Consider the following 17500-nt stretch of genomic DNA (forward strand, 5'->3'; position numbering starts at 1 on the left):
GGACCAAAGCAAAATACTACCACCACCATGCTTTACAGTAGGCATAGTGTTCCAAGGCCTTTTCGCCTCCAAACATATTGCTGGGTATTGTGGCCACATCTGACCACAAAACTTTCCTTCCGGAAGGTCTTATCTTTGTCCGTGGGATGTCAGATGAAAGAAAAATGGTTTGTGCTCCAATCACTTTATGACAAAAAAAAAACAACAGAGTTTTATAACTTATCGGAGACTCTAGACAGCCGTGACTTTATGTTATTTACAAGTGTATGTAAACCACGATTCAGAATCGATTCTTGATTCAAATGTGTTATTTGGTATAAAATGTAGAATTAAAACGTTTTTTTTTTCAAAGAAAGTTAGAAAATCTATTTTTAGACTTAGACAAACTTTAATGATCCACAAGGGAATTTGTTCCTTTTTTTTATTTTTTATTTTGTTTTACTTTGTTATAATTTTATAATATAGTTTTTTAGATGATGATGTATGACGTTTAGGGGATGATGGCCTAAAAACGCTTTTTTTTTGTTTTGTTTTTTAATAGATTTTTATTTTATTTTTCCGGGGGGGGTGAGGGGGGGGGATGATGATGATGGCTTAAAAACATTTTTGGGGTTTTTGTGTGTTTTTTTACTTAATATTTATTTTTTTTTAAATTGTTTACGTTTTTGATGGCCTAAAATGATTATTTTATTTATTTATTTTTTTAATAGATTTTTTTTTTTTTTATGTTTTTGAAAAGTTGCGTTTTTGTTAGAAAATCTATTTTTAGACTTAGACTTAGAAAAACTTTAATGATCCACAGGGGAAATTCTTCATTTTGTAATTTTTTATTTTGTTTTAATATTTTTTTGGGGAGTGGTGGGGGGTATGATGATGGCTTAAAAACGTTTTGTGTTTTTTTACTTAATTTTTATTAAAAAAGCATTTTTTTACATTTTTGAAAAGTTGCGTTTTTGTTAAAAAAATCAATTTTTAAACTTACACTTAGACAAACTTTAATGATCCACAGGGGAATTCTTCTTTTTTAAATTTTTAATTTTGTTTTAATTTGTTATATTTGTTATAATTTTATAATATAATTTTTTAGATGAGGATGTCTGACGTTTAGGGGATGATGGCCTAAAAACGATTATTTTATTTATAGATTTTTTTTAAAATGTTTTTGAAAAGTTGCGTTTTTGTTAGAAAATCTATTTTTAGACTGAGAAAAACTTTAATGATCCACAGGGGAAATTCTTCTTTTTGTAATTTTTAACTTTTTTTTTTTTATTTAAAAATTTAAAAAAATAATTTATTTTTTAAATTTTTAATTTTGTTTTAATTTGTTGTATTTGTTATAATTTTATAATATAATTTTTTGGATGAGGATGTATGACGTTAAGGGGATGATGGCCTAAAAACTATTTTTATTTTTATTTCATTTTTTTCAATAGATTTTTTTTCTTTTAATGTTTTTGAAAAGTTGCGTTTTTGTTAGAAAATCTATTTTTAGACTTAGAAAGACTTTAATGATCCACAGGGGACATTCTTCTTTTTGTAATTTTTAATTTTGTTTTAATTTGGGTTTTTTTGGGGGGGGGGGGGGGGGGGGGTGATGATGGCCTAAAAACTTTTTAGTTTTTTTGTGTGTTTTTTTACTTAATTTTTATTTTTTTTAAAATTGTTTACGTTTTTGATGGCCTAAAAACGATTTTATTTTTTTATTTATTTTTTTAATAGATTTTTTTTTTTATGTTTTTGAAAAGTTGCGTTTTTGTTAGAAAATCTATTTTTAGACTTAGAAAAACTTTAATGATCCACAGGGGACATTCTTCTTTTTGTAATATTTCATTTTTTAATTTATTTAAAATTAAAAAAAGAAAAATTATTTTTTTAATTTTTAATTTTGTTTTAATTTGTTGTATTTATAATATAATTTTTTAGATCAGGATGTTTGACGTTTAGGGGATGATGGCCTAAAAACGATAATTTTTTTTTATTTTAATTTTTTTAATAGATGTTTTTATTTTTTTTATGTTTTTGAAAAGTTGCGTTTTTGTTAGAAAATCCATTTTTAGACTTAGACAAACTTTAATGATCCACAGGGGAAATTCTTCTTTTTTTAATTTTTAATTTTGTTTTCATTTGTTTTTTGGGGGGGGGGGGGGGGCCTGATGATGGCCTAAAAACGTTTTGTGTTTTTTTTAACTTAATTTTTGTTAAAAAAATTTTTTTTACGTTTTTGAAAAGTTGCGTTTTTGTTAGAAAATCAATTTTTAAACTTACACTTAGACAAACTTTAATGATCCACAGGGGAAATTCTTCTTTTTTTATTTTTAATTTTGTTTTAATTTGTCATAAAAAAAAATTTGGATGATGATGTATGACGTTTATGAGATGATGGCCTAAAATCGTTTATTTTATTTTGTTTAAATTAATTTTTTATTTTATTTTTGAATGAATGAATGGTTTATTTTGAGCCAAAATATTTGTTATGTTTTTGAAAAGTTGCATTTTTGTTAAAAAATCAATTTCTAGACTTGGACTTAGACAAACTTTAATGTTACACAGGGGAAATTATTCAATGTTTTAATTTTAAATTTTTTTTGTTGTTTGTCATAATTTTATTTGTTAGATGATGATGATGTATGACGTTTAGTGGATGATGGCCTAAAAACGTTTATTTTATTTTTTTAATACATTTTTTTATTTTATTTTTTATTTTTTATGTTTTCGAAAAGTTGCGTTTTTGTTAGAAAATCTATTTTTAGACTTAGAAAAACTTTAATGATCCACAGGGGAAATTCTTCTTTTTGTAATTTTTTATTTTGTTTTAATTTGTTTTGGGGATGATGGCCTAAAAACGTTTTGGGTTTTTTGTGTGTTTTTTAACTTAATTTTTATTTAAAAAAAAAAAATTACATTTTTGAAAAGTTGCGTTTTTGTTAGAAAATCTATTTTTAAACTTACACTGAGACAAACTTTAATGATCCACAGGGAAAATTCTTCTTTTTTTTATTTTTTATTTTGTTTTAATTTGTTACAAAAAATTTTGGGATGATGATGTATGACGTTTATGAGATGATGGCCTAAAAACGTTTATTTTGTTTAAATCAATTTTTTATTTTATTTTATTTTTTATGTTTTTGAAACGTTGCATTTTTGTTATAAAATCTATTTTTAGACTTAGAAAAACTTTAATGATCCACAGGGGAAATTCTTCTTTTTGTAATTTTTAATTTTGTTTTAATTTGTTTTTTTTGTTGTTGTTTTTTTTGGGGGGGGGGGGGGGGGGTGGGGGTGATGGCATAAAAACGTTTTGTATTTTTTTGTGTTTTTTTTAACTTAATTTTTATTTTAAAAAAATGTTTACGTTTTGGAAAAGTTGCGTTTTTGTTAGAAAATCTATTTTTAGACTTCGACTTAGACAAACTTTAATGATCCACAAGGGAAATTCTTCTTTTTTTTTTTTAATTTTGTTTTAATTAGTTTTTTTGGGGGGGGATGATGACGGCCTAAAAACGTTTTGTGTTTTTTTTTTTAAGTAATTTCTATTAAAAAAAATTTTTTAACGTTTTTGAAAAGTTGCGTTTCTGTTAGAAAATCTATTTTTAAACTTACACTTAGACAAACTTTAATGATCCACAGGGGAAATTCTTCTTTTTTTAATTTTGTTTTAATTTGTTATAAAAAAAAATTGGATGATGATGTATGATGTTTATGAGATGATGGCCTAAAAACGTTTATTTTATTTTGTTTAAATTAATTTTTATTTTTATTTAATTTTTTATGTTTTTGAAAAGCTGCTTTTTGGTAAAAAAATCTATTTTTAGACTTAGACTTAGACAAACTTTAATGATCCGCAGGGGAAATTATTCAAGGTATTTTTTTTTATTTGTTATCATTTTATTTTTTAGATGATGATGATGTAGGACGTTTAGTGGATGATGGCCTAAAAACGTTTATTTCATTTTTTTTAATAGATTTTTATTTATTTTTTAATGCTTTTGTTAAATCTATTTTCAGACTTAGACTTATACAAACTTTAATGATCCACAGGGAAAATTGTTCCTTTTTTTTAATTATTTTATTTTTTCAATTTATTATAATTTTTTTTAGATGATGATGTCTCTGTTTGAAAGGAGAAGGTTGCTCCATCATGTTTTGTGTGAAAGGAGGCAGGTTTCTCCAGAGAATGACCCCGCCCTATGGTCTCCCTTCAGTTCTGTTTACTGGAGACGTTGGTGACGGCCATCGTGGATGAGATCGGCACCGACTGGATCATGCGGAATAAGACCGTGGTCACGCTGGGTGTGGCTGTCGTCGGCTTCCTCCTGGGAGTGCCGCTAACAACGCAGGTAAGACATCTGGCGGGTCCAAAAACGCGATTCTTACTTGTAAAGATTCTTAATCGATTAAAAAAAAAGTAAAATTTACTTTAAAAAAAAATTATACTGTACGTAACCTTTTTGAAGTTGAATTTCAGCAATTTTAAAGGCAGTTTAACTATTTTACGCTCATCAAAGCTCTGATAATAAACAGAAAAATATTTATTTACTTTAGAAAACTACTTTGACTTTATTAAGAGTTTGGGTCGAGTTTTATTCAACAAAACCAGTTTTCTTTTAAGTAATATCGAAATTTATCGGAGCCGTTATCCGTTTTGTGGGGGAAATAAATTGCTAATCCGTACCACGTTGCAACGTGTATTAGCATCATGCTAGCGCATTTTTGGAAAATAATTGAATTGAGTCATGTTTGGAATCAAACTTGAACCGATACGCTTCCAATTTCCCGGTACCTGGGAATCGATATCGGTACTCGACGGTACCAATTATCGGTACTTTTGTGTCTGTTAATACGTTAGATGCCAGTAATTTACGATTTTTTGTTGTTGTTGCGCTCTAAGAAGTATTGATACTGTAAGTATTGTACTTATTACACACCTGTTGTTTGTTTGCAACATGCATCTTAGGGTCAGTTTCCCGGTACCTGGAAATCGATACCAGTACTAGACGGTACGAATTATTGGTACTTTTGTGTCTATTAACACGTTAGATGCCAGTAATTTACGATTTTTGTTGTTGTTGCTCCCTAAAAGTGTTGATACTGTAAGTATTATACTTATTACACACCTGTTTTTTTGTTATTATTGTTGCTCCCTAAAAAGTGTTGATACTGTAAGTATTATACTTATTACACACCTGTTTTTTTGTTATTGTTGTTGCGCCCTAAAATGTATTGATACTGTAAGTATTATACTTATTACACACCTGTTGTTTGATTGTAACATGCATCTTATGGGCAGTTTCCCGGTACCTGGGAATCGATACCAGTACTAGACGGTACGAATTATTGGTACTTTTGTGTCTGTTAACACGTTAGATGCCAGTAATTTACGTTTTTTTTTGTTGCACCCTAAAAGTGTTGATACTGTAAGTATTGTACGTATTACACACCTGTTGTTTGATTGTAACATCCATCTTAGGGACAGTTTCCCGGTACCTGGGAATCGATACCAGTACTCGACAGTACGAATTATTGGTACTTTTGTGTCTGTTAACACGTTAGATGCCAGTAATTTACGATTTTTTGTTGTTGTTGCGCTCTAAAATGTGTTGATACTGTAAGTATTATACTTATTACACACCTGTTGTTTGATTGTAACATGCATCTTAGGGGCAGTTTCCCGGTACCTGGGAATCGATACCAGTACTCGACAGTACGAATTATTGGTACTTTTGTGTCTGTTAACACGTTAGATGCCAGTAATTTACGATTTTTTGTTGTTGTTGCGCTCTAAAATGTGTTGATACTGTAAGTATTATACTTATTACACACCTGTTGTTTGATTGTAACATGCATCTTAGGGGCAGTTTCCCGGTACCTGGGAATCGATACCAGTACTCGACAGTACGAATTATTGGTACTTTTGTGTCTGTTAACACGTTAGATGCCAGTAATTTACGATTTTTTGTTGTTGTTGCGCTCTAAAATGTGTTGATACTGTAAGTATTATACTTATTACACACCTGTTGTTTGATTGTAACATGCATCTTAGGGGCAGTTTCCCGGTACCTAGAAATCGATACCAGTACTAGACGGTACAAATTATCGGTACTTTTGTGTCTGTTAACACGTTAGATGCCAGTAATTTACGTTTTTTTTGTTGTTGTTGCGCCCTAAAAAGTGTTGGTACTGTAAGTATTATACTTATTACACACCTGTTGTTTGATTGTAACCTGCATCTTAGGGGCAGTTTCCCAGTACCTAGAAATCGATACCAGTACTCGACGGTACGAATTATTGGTACTTTTATGTCTGTTAACACATTAGATGCCAGTAATTTACGTTTTGTTGTTATTGTTGTTGCGCCCTAAAAGTGTTGATACTGTAAGTACTGTACCTATTACACACCTGTTGTTTGATTGTAACATGCATCTTAGGGGCAGTTTCCCGCTACCTGGGAATCGATACCAGTACTCGACGGTACAAATTATTGTTACTTTCGTGTCTGTTAACACGTTAGATGCCAGTAATTTACGATTTTTTGTTGTTGTTGCGCTCTAAGAATTATTAATACTGTAAATATTATACTTATTACACACCTGTTGTTTGATTGTAACATGCATCTTATGGGCAGTTTCCCGGTACCTGGGAATCGATACCAGTACTAGCCGGTACGAATTATTGGTACTTTCTGTGTCTGTTAACACGTTAGATGCCAGTAATTTACGATTTTTGTTGTTGTTGCTCCCTAAAAGTGTTGATACTGTAAGTATTGTACGTATTAAACACCTGTTGTTTTATTGTAACATGCATCTTAGCGGCAGTTTCCCGGTACCTGGGAATCGATACCAGTACTAGACGTTACGAATTATTGGTAGTTTTGTGTCTGTTAACACGTTAGATGCCAGTAATTTACGATTTTTGTTGTTGTTGCTCCCTAAAAGTGTTGATACTGTAAGTATTGTACGTATTAAACGCCTGTTGTTTTATTGTAACATGCATCTTGGGGGCAGTTTCCTGGTATCTGGGAATCGATAACAGTACTAGACGGTACAAATTATTGGTACTTTTGTGTCTGTTAACACGTTTAATGCCAGTAATTTACGTTTTTTTGTTGTTGTTGTTGTTGCGCCCTAAAAAGTGTTGGTACTGTAAGTATTATACTTATTACACACCTGTTGTTTGATTGTAACATGCATCTTAGCGGCAGTTTCCCGGTACCTGGGAATCGATACCAGTACTAGACGGTACAAATTATCGGTACTTTTGTGTCTGTTAACACGTTAGATGCCAGTAATTTTCGTTTTTTTGTTGTTGTTGTTGTTGTTGCGCCCTAAAAAGTGTTGATACTGTAAGTATTGTACTTATTACACACCTGTTGTTTGATTGTAACATGCATCTTAGGGGCAGTTTCCCAGTACCTGGGAATCGATACCAGTACTCGACGGTACAAATTATTGGTACTTTTGTGTCTGTTAACACGTTAGATGCCAGTAATTTACGATTTGTGTTGTTGTTGCGCCCTAAGAAGTGTTGATACTGTAAGTATTGTACGTATTACACACCTGTTGTCTGATTGTAACATGCATCTTAGGTGTAGTTTTCGCCAAGCTCCCGGTACCTGGGAATCGATACCAGTACTTGACGGTACAAATTATTAGTACTTTTGTGTCTGTTAACACGTTAGATGCCAGTCATTTACGATTTTTGTTGTTGTTGCGCCCTAAGAAGTGTTGATACTGTAAGTATTGTCCTTATTACACACCTGTTGTTTGATTGTAACATCCATCTTAGGGGCAGTTTCCCGGTACCTGGGAATCGATACCGGTACTCGACGGTAGCATTTACAAATCGACGGCATTATCAAAACCAAGAGTGGGATTACTAATTCAGGGTTAAGTCAGCCCAGACCAAATGGGGCCCCCCGAGGTCAAAAATGGTAAAGAACCCCCAAGTGTCGATTTTATACCACGTCAACGATTCAAGGATCCCTGGTCTTGTCCGAACCCGTCTTCATTTCGACCCAACGTCGGGTTGTTTTTTTGGCCCCTTAGGCGGGAATCTACTGGCTCCTGCTGATGGACAACTACGCCGCCAGCTTCTCCTGGTCATCATCTCCTGCATCATGTGCGTGTGCGTCATGTACGTTTACGGTAAGGACCCCACTAGTCTTCCCCCAACTATTCCCGTCTCTCTCCCAAAGACCGCCTTTCCAATTTTTGGGGGTTTATTTTGGGTCGGTTGGCCTAGTTTTCTTATCTCCGCCAATGGCTGGCCATTTTCTAGGGACTGCTTATTAGCAGTACTTTGATAGTGAAGCTGGGATGTGCAGTCCATGGTCTCTCGAACAGTTTTTATTGATATGAACCTTTTTTTCCCCATTCAGGTCACCGAAACTATTTCAAAGATGTGGAGATGATGCTGGGCTTTCCTCCCCCGCTCTTCTTCAAAGTCTGCTGGAGGTTCATCTCCCCCGTCATTATCTCCGTAAGCACAAACACTCACAACAAACCAACATTTCAATAACGCATTCTCGGAATATGACCTACATTCCGAGGGCTAATCTGTCGGGGGTTTGTTTCCCGATTCCGACCTCCGAGTGCGGATCTTTCCAACGTCGGCATCTGTAGACGTTTCCCGACCAAGTATTATCAGTCGGCTAAGCTCCGAGGCCAGGGGCTATTCAAGGACATAATGAAGACAGTCCCAGTTTCCAGAGCCCAAGGTCTCAGGAGCCTGACATCTAAGTCTGGAAGTTCCTTTAGAAAGTGTCCCCACTCCAATCGGCGCAGGTGCAAGCAAACAACTGCTCCTTTTCTGGCTGGCAGCAGAGGCTATATCATCAAAGCTCGGAGAATTTTTCAATGTTTTAATCTGTTTACTCACCACCCCAAATAGCTACCTCATTGTTGCATTTTCGGAGGACCCGCTAACGCGCTCCTTCTACCTCGCCCCCCCCCCCCCCCCCGCAGTTCATCCTGATCTTCACCGTCATCCAGTACAAGCCCATCACTTACAACGACTACGTGTTCCCCGGCTGGTCCCTGGCCATCGGCTTCTCCATGGCTCTGTCCTCAGTGATCTGCATACCCATCTACGCCCTCTACAAGATCTCCAGGTCCCCGGGAGCCACGTTCAGAGAGGTGAGTCCTCCGGTCTCTACCCTTCACAGCAGTGGTCGCAGACCCTCCGATTCCAATCGACCCGTCTTTATAATGTTAGAAAAAAATCGTAATAATGTGACGTCAGTATGTGACAGCCTCACCCCACTCGACACCCCGGCCACACCCTCCTCGAGCGCGGCGGAACACTTATCCCGCTCGTCTCAGACGCAACCAATCGGACCGATTCTAGCATCCAACATCGAAAACCTCGACCATCATAGCTCGGGAGGCTGACAAGCCAAATACTAGAGTCCGTGAACATTGCGCCAAAGTACGAATTCCGTCCCTTTTGGAGTGTTGGGATCTAGTTCTGTAATCTGTGATATTTGTACCTGAATACCTAAATATCAGAGAAAAATATTTTATGGTGTTATTGGAGACATCTTTAGTCAATAAATTATGTATAGTAAATTCATACTGTGGGTTATGGTGGTCATTTCTCCCATGGTCTGTGAACACACCGTGTGAACATTTAACAAGTGGTATGTGTCGAGACGTGAAGCACAGAGGAAGTAATTGTTGGAATTGGTCCCGTTGTTAGCCTTCCCGTTGAGGTCTATTCGGGTGTACTGGAGAGGAGGCTAAGCCGGGTAGTCGAACCTCGGATTCAGGAGGAACAGTGTGGTCGTGGAACGGTAGACCAGCTCCATACTCTCGGCAGGGGTCCTTGAGGGTGCATGGGAGTTTGCCCAACTTTGAGGACTTGGTCCTGCGGGGAGTGCTCAGAGAGTATGGGGTATCGGACTGTCTGATTGTGGCGATCAGTGTCAGAGCTTGGTCCGCATCGCCGGCAGTAAGTCGGAGCCGTTCCAGTGAGGGTTGGACTCCGCCAAGGCTGCCCATAGTCACCGATTCTGTTGGTAACTTTTATGGGATAGAATTTCTAGGCGCAGTCAGGGCCTTGGGGGGGGGGGGGTCCGGTTTGGTGACTGCAGGATTGGGTCTCTGCTTTTTGCAGATGATGTGGTCCTGATGGCTTCATCATTAGGGGGCGGCATGGCGTAGTGGGTAGAGCGGCCGTGCCAGAAACCTGAGGGTTGCAGGTTCGCTTCCCACCTATGGACATCCAATTCGCTGCCGTTGTGTCCTTGGGCAGGACACTTCACCCTTTGCCCCCGGTGCCGCTCACACTGGTGAATGAAAGATGGTGGTGGTCGGAGGGGCCTTAGGCGCAAACTGGCAGCCACGCTTCCGTCAGTCCACCCCAGGGCAGCTGTGGCTACAGATGTAGCTTACCACCACCAGGTGTGAATGAATGATGGGTTCCCACTTTGAGTATCTAACAATAGAAAAGCGCGATATAAATCTAATCCATTATTTTTATTATTATTTTTATTATCTGGCCAGGGTTTACAGCTCTTACTGGAGCGGGATCAGGACCTCCAAGTCCGAGTCCATGGTTCTCGCCTGGAAAAGGGTGGAGTGCCATCTCCAAGTTGGGGAGTTCAAGTACCTCGGAGTCTTGCTCAGGAGTGGGGGAAGAGTGGAGGGTGGGGTCGGTGCGGCGTCTTCAGTAATGCGGACGCTGTATCGATTCGTAGTGGTGAAGAAGGAGCTGAGCCGGAAGGCAAAGCTTTCAATTTACCGGTCGATCTACGTTCCCACCCTCACCTATGGTCACGAACTTTGGGTTATGACCGAAAGGACAAGATCATGGGTACAAGTGGCCCAAATGAGTTTCTGCCGCCGGGTGGTGGGTCTCTCCATTAGAGATAGGGTGAGAAGGAAGCTCTGTCATCCGGGAGGAGCTCAAAGTATAGCCGATGCTCCCCCAAATGGAGAGGAGCCAGATGAGGTGGTTCGGGGATCTGGTCAGGATGCCACCCACCTCCGGAACGACGCGCCGAGTCGTAATTTTTGCGCTTAAGAAACAGATCTTTCTGGTTTAAGAAACTCTGCCAATATTTTTCCCCAATTTTTTGTGTCCCAGCGGTTGAAGCACGCGTGCCAGCCACACCCGAAGTGGGGGCCGGCCCTGCGGGAGCACCGCACCGGCCGCTACGCCCCGCCGGCCCCCGGAGACACCGCGGAGGCTCGGCCCCTCAAGGAGAAGGAGGAGCTGAAAGAGGAGGAGGCGGCGGAGACGGAGAGGAAGGACGACATCAGCCTCACCATCCAGGGAAGCAACGGCTCCACCAACACGCACAACAACCCCAACCCCAGCGCGTAGACGGCCGCCCCCCAAGCCCCGTTCCGCCCACGCCCCCTCCACCTCCCCCGCCTTCGCTCCTCGCCCCGCTTTCCCACGGTCTTCTGTGGGGGAGATCCCTTTTTTTTGCTGGAGACCTTTACATATTGTAAGGGCTTATTATATCCATCCTAACCTCTGCTGTCTAGCTGTCATATCTATAGGCACAACAACAACAACAACAACAACAACAACAAAACAGGGCACATAAACAAAAAACAAAAAACAAAACGATTGGGTCATGGTCCAAATGATTTGTTTGCGTGTGTGAGTGGGGACTTTTTAATTTGTCGCACGTCATGTAATAATGTTCTTCCTGTCTCATCGTCACGCCGTCTCTCCCGACATTTTGCTGCGAAAATTGTCGTAATTCCACAGCCAAAAATGGAATACATTCTTTTTTTCCCCTCAAAATTCTACACAATACCCCGCGTCGATTTGAAAATGTATTTTTTGTTTGTTTTTTTGCAAATTTATTAAAATTAAAACATCCTTTAAGTAGTCGCAGCCTTTGCTTAATGTAAAGGGAAACAATTTTTCCGTAAAAAATTTTTTTTTTTTTTTTGCCAAAATGCACCGGAAAGACTCTCAGAACATGAGAAAACTAAATTCTCCGGTCTGATTGGGTGCGAATGTTTGGAGGACACCGGCCAAATGCCATCCCCTACATTGACACATGGTGGTGGCGGCATCATGATGCGGGGGATGATTTTCAGCAGGATCGAGGGAAAGATGAATGCAGAGACATCCGGCGTAAAAAACAGCACGTCTCATCCAAACGGAAATTTCTCATCTTTATGTCCGTCTCTCCCGACATCTTGAAACCCTTCGGGCCCGTTTAGTGCAAAAATAGAAAATAAATTCATTTTTTCCCCTCAAAATTCTACACACAATACCCCGCGTCGATTTGAAAATGTATTTTTGTTTGTTTTTTTGCAAATTTATTAAAATTAAAACATCCCTTATACCGAGTGTTAGTATCGCAGCCTTTGCTTAATGTAAAGGGAAGCAATTTTTCCGTAAAAATTTAAATTTTTTAGCCAAAATGCACCGGAAAGACTCTCAGAACATGAGAAAACAAAATTCTCCGGTTTAATTGGGTGCGAATGTTTGAAGGAAACTGGCCTGGTGCCATACCCTACAGTGACGCATGGTGGTGGCGGAGATGGTTTTCAGCAAGATAGAGGGAAAGATGAATCCAGAGACATCCGGCATGAAAAACACACACGTCTCACTCAAACGGAAATTTCTTCCGACATCTTGAAACCCTTTGGGCCCGTTAAGTGTGAAAATAGTCGTAATTCTACAGCTCAAAAATTGAATAAATTATTCTTTTCCCTCAAAATTCTTCACACAATACCGGGCGCTGACGTGAAAATTTATTTTTTGGGGTTTTTTTTTTTTGCAAATGTATAAAAATTAAAAAACACTAAGTATCACAGCCTTTCCTCGGAGTAAATAGCAGCAATGTTTTCGTAAAAAATAAAATGTTGGCCAAAATGCACCGGAAAAAAAAAGCAAAAAGCCAACGAAATTCTCCGGTGTTATTGGGTGCGAATATTTGGAGGAAACCGGCCCAGTGACGCATGGTGGTGGCGGTATCATGATGCGGGGATGGTTTTTCAGCGGGAGCGAGGGAAAGATGAATGCAGAGACATCCGGCATGAAAAACAACATGTCTCATCCAAACGGAAATCTCCTTGAAAAAAATACTTGTCAACAACGTATTGAATATTGTATTTTTTTTTACATTTCTAATTCATTTTCCAAAAAATGACAAAAATCTTTTCACACTGCCAATATGGTGGTATTGTGTGTAGAATTTTGAGGACAAAAAAAAAAAGAGCATGTATACATTTGACAGTACAGTGTTAGTTTTTCCTACGTTCCTTCTTCAAAAGAACACCACACACACAAAAAAAATATAGCCCATTTCTCAGGTTCCTCATAAGTCCGAAAAGAGATAAGGTATTACCGAAAAAATTCCAGACTATAAGCAGCTTTTTTTTTTTTACGCTAATTCGTGTTTTTTTCTTAGCTGACGTCCATAAAAAAAAAATTTCCCCAAAAAACAAAAACACTTAAACGGTGTGTTATTGTCAACCGGCAGCCGTCCGTAACGTTTTTACGTTTTTTTTACAATACAACTTAAACAATGTGAACGTCCGTCGGGAGTGTTTTCATGAAAATATTTGATCGTAATGTAATGGAGCTAGCCTCGTTAGCTAATTTGCCAACACGTTTACGAGCGTCATGTGTTAGCTGACGACTTCTGTTTTGTTTGATCGGCCGTTTTACTGCCTTGTCACGGGCACCGTTTGGAAACAATTAAGTGAACGTTTACATAATCTCTCTTCGTAAATAACTTATAGTCCGATGCGGCTAATAGGTGGAAAAAAAATATTTTACTTTTTTTTTTTGTGGGTGTGCTCTATAGTCCGGAGAATACGGTATCCGCTCGCTTCTGGTCCTGAACCGCCCCCTTTCCAGGGTTCTCCCTGGAATGAGGCAAAAACCCATACCATACCTAATGTAAATGTGAATTAAAAAGTGTTTCTCCATTCCTTGTGAGTGCACTTTGGTCGAATGTTCAAGGATTTTGCCGTTAAACAGTAAAAAAAAAAATACTATCGTGAGTGTGAAATGTCGTCGTTGTGCGGTTTTGTGCTAGCAACCTCCGGTTTTACCTCGATTTTTGAAGGCGTTATCGCAGATGGAACGAGATACGTCGGTTTTAGCGAGGTTTTGACCGTCTTGGGCATTAAAGCCACGTAATGATAAAGTGCGGTGTTTACCTCGGAGAGTGCACCGTCACGGTGTTACCTTCCGTCAAACACACCATCAGCGGCTTGACCCATGCTCTCACGGGAAAAAGAAAAAAAACGTCGGCCGTTTGGATATCGTTTTAACATCCCGTTCTGATTCATAGTGGTGTAACACGACGATACGGTAAAGTCGCTTCACTGAAATTTTTTGGACGATTTATTTCTTTAATTCGGTCGACGTCTTTGGGCGCCACATGATTCGAGTCTTGGGGGTAAGAATGGATTCTCAATTCAAAATCAATGCTTTTTTTTTTTTTTTTTTTAATTCCATCGGGTATTACATTCCTCCCCAAAAAAATAATTAAACAGCGCTGATACATTTTTATTTTACTATTAAAATTTTTTTATTTTATTTCATAAAATACAAATTAGGACACAGGAAAAGTATCCCACACTTCTGTACACACACACACATACATAAACAAATAAATATATATACATATATATACAGGTCAGGAAAAAACACAGCGGCTAATTCATCCCTACAACCCTGTTAGGCAGGTTTCCCTGCTCTTCAGGGGATTTTATTTTCAGGAAAAACAAAACACAGAGGCTATTTCATGCCGACAAGCCTGTCTCGCAGGTTTCCCTGCTTTTCAGGGGCATTTTTTTCATTATAAATAATAACAATAAAATCGAAATCCCCTGAAGAGCAGGGACACCAGCGAAACAGGCTTGTCGGGATGAAATAGCCTCTGATTTTTTTCTCCTGAAAACTGAAAAACACCCCTGATCGCAGGTTTCCCTGCTATATAAGGAAGATTTTTTTTAATATAAAAAATAACAATAAAATCAAATCCCCTGAAGAGCAGGCACACCAGCGAAACAGGCTTGTCGGGAGGAAATAGCCGCTGTGTTTGTTTTTTCCCCCTAAAAACTAAAAAAACACCCCTGTTTCGCAGGTTTCCCTGCTCTTCAGGAGGATTTTTTTATATAAATAATAATAAAATCAAAACCCCTGAAGAGCAGTGACACCAGCGAAACAGGCTTGTCGGGAAGGAAATAACCTCTGTGTTTGTTTTTCCCCCTGAAAAACACACCTGTTTCGCAGGTTTCCCTGCTCTTCATGAGGATTTTTTAAAATATAAATAATAACAATAAAATCAAATCCCTTGAAGAGCAGGGACACCAGCAAAACAGGCTTGTCGGGAGCAAATAGCCTCTGTGTTTGTTTTTTCACCCTGAAAAACACACCTGTTTTGCAGTTTTCCCTGCTCTTCATGAGGATTTTACAAATGATAAAAATAAAATAAAATCCCCTGCTTTTCAGGGGATTTGAAACAGGCTTATCAGGATTATCTGTGTATTTTCCCCTGAAAAATACACCTGTTTTGCAGGTTTCCCTGCTCTTCATGGGGACTTACAAATAATAACAATAAAATCAAATCTCCAGAGGAGCAGGGACACCTACGAAACAGGCTTGTCGGGATGAAATAGCCTCTGTGTTTTTTTTCCTCCTGAAAAACACACCTTTTTCAACGGTTTCCCTGCTCTTCGTGGGGATTTTCTAAAAAATAACAATCAAATCAAATCCCCTGAAGAGTAGGGACACCTACTAAAAAGGCTTGTTGGGATGAAATAGCCTTTGTATTTTCACCCCCTGAAAAACACACCTGTTTCGCAGGTTTCCCTGCTCTTCGTGGGGATTTTTATAAAAAATAATCAAATCAAATACCCTAAAGAGCAGGGGCAACTAAAAAAACAGGCTTGTCTGGATGAAAGAGCCTTTGTGTGTTTTTTCCTGAAAAACACACCTGTTTCCCAGGTTTCCCTGCTCTTCATGGGGATTTCACAAATAATAACAATAGAATCAAAATCCCCTGAAGAGCAAGAACACCTAAAAAACAGGCTTGTCGGGATGAAATAGCCTCTGTGTTTCCCCCCCCTGAAAAACACACCTGTTTCGCAGGTTTCGCTGCTCTTCGTGTGGATTTTTTATAAAAAAATAATCAAATCAAATCCCCTGAAGAGCAGGGGCACCAAAAAACAGGCTTGTCGGGATGAAATAGCCTTTGTTTTTCCCTCCCTGAAAAGCACACCTGTTTCGCAGGTTTCGCTACCCTTAGTGGGGATTTTACAAACAATAACAATAATATCAAATCCCGTGAAGAGCAGGGGATTTGAAACAGGCTTGTCGGGATCATAAATATATATATATTTATATATTTTTTTTAATCAATGTGTTTTTTTTATCAATTACGAACCTTTACAAGTAACCATTCAAAAAAGTGATTTTTTTTTTAACCTCTCCAATTTTAGCTACAAGCTAATGCTAGCAGGGAAAACCGGATGTTTTTTTGGGGGGGGGGGGGAATCTTACGAGGGTTCACTGTGACATTTGCTACGCTAACTCCAAGCGCGAGACTGCCCTTATCTAAAAAAAATTTAAAAAAAAACCCAGCTGGGACCACTCTTAAGTGCTATTTTAAGAACCAATAACATAATGGGAGGAGCTCAAAGAGCCAGATGAGGCGTTCAGGAACCGTCCGAGCGGTGGGACCCAGGACACGCGGGGCCTGGGAACGCCTCAGGATCTCTCAGTTTTTTACCCGGAATCGGCACTTATGACGTCTCTCGTTTAAAATCGGCGCTGGTGCTCTGCTTGAAAGCCTCCAAATATGCAAAGGCGGCCAAGTCCTGGTCAACATGTGACAGTTTTTCCCTGGTTTTTGAAGAGCAGCACGATTGAAAGAAGAAGAAGAAGAAGAAATCATCACCCGGTCAATCAATAAGGTGTGCAGCCAGTGTGTGGATCTAAGCTGCAGTTGCGCCTGTGCGCCACCAGAGGGAGCCATTGGACACTCAGGGTAGTAGCGGCACCACAACACTGTCTAACAGTCATAACACCCTTCTTACGCCTCGCCAAGTCTTTTTCTTTTAGTGGGTCTTCCTGTCGCCAAACCAGGTCTTTTTTTTTTTTTTTTTTTTAGTCTTTTTAGGTGTTTTGCAGCCGTCATGAGTAATAAACTAGCTCTGTATATCCCACCTGTGTACAGTATGATGTAAAATATGATACAACTGACTGTGGTTATTTTGACTTTACAAGGTTGTTGCTTTTGTTTTGTTTTTTTGGCTTTTAATTTGTCATTTCTATTAATGTAACATAGATGTCACGTGTACTCTTGTGTGTAGTAGTCTGTACTGCGGACGTAGTATTAATATCAATGTACCTCTAATCTTCAGTCTTATTCTGCTTATGATGTATATATATATATATATATATATATATATATATATATATATATATATATATATATATATATATATACATATATGTGTATGTATATATGTATTTATACCCGTTTGTTCATATATGTATATATATGTATGTATGT

General features: G+C 38.1%; 1 protein-coding gene across 1 annotated transcript in view; it reads left to right on the top strand.

Annotated features, from left to right (window-relative positions):
* Positions 1-17148, top strand: part of slc6a9 (solute carrier family 6 member 9) — an 81170-nt gene extending 64022 nt beyond the window's left edge. Inside the window, 6 exon segments of the mRNA XM_061891503.1 lie at positions 4203-4337; positions 8043-8088; positions 8091-8141; positions 8375-8475; positions 8961-9131; positions 11083-17148. Of these exon segments, the coding sequence (XP_061747487.1) occupies positions 4203-4337; positions 8043-8088; positions 8091-8141; positions 8375-8475; positions 8961-9131; positions 11083-11322 (744 nt within the window). The 3' untranslated portion in view covers positions 11323-17148.
* The last annotated feature ends 352 nt before the right edge of the window (positions 17149-17500 follow it).

The sequence above is a fragment of the Nerophis ophidion genome, linkage group LG28 (assembly GCF_033978795.1).
Source record: "Nerophis ophidion isolate RoL-2023_Sa linkage group LG28, RoL_Noph_v1.0, whole genome shotgun sequence".
NCBI lineage: Eukaryota > Metazoa > Chordata > Actinopteri > Syngnathiformes > Syngnathidae > Nerophis > Nerophis ophidion.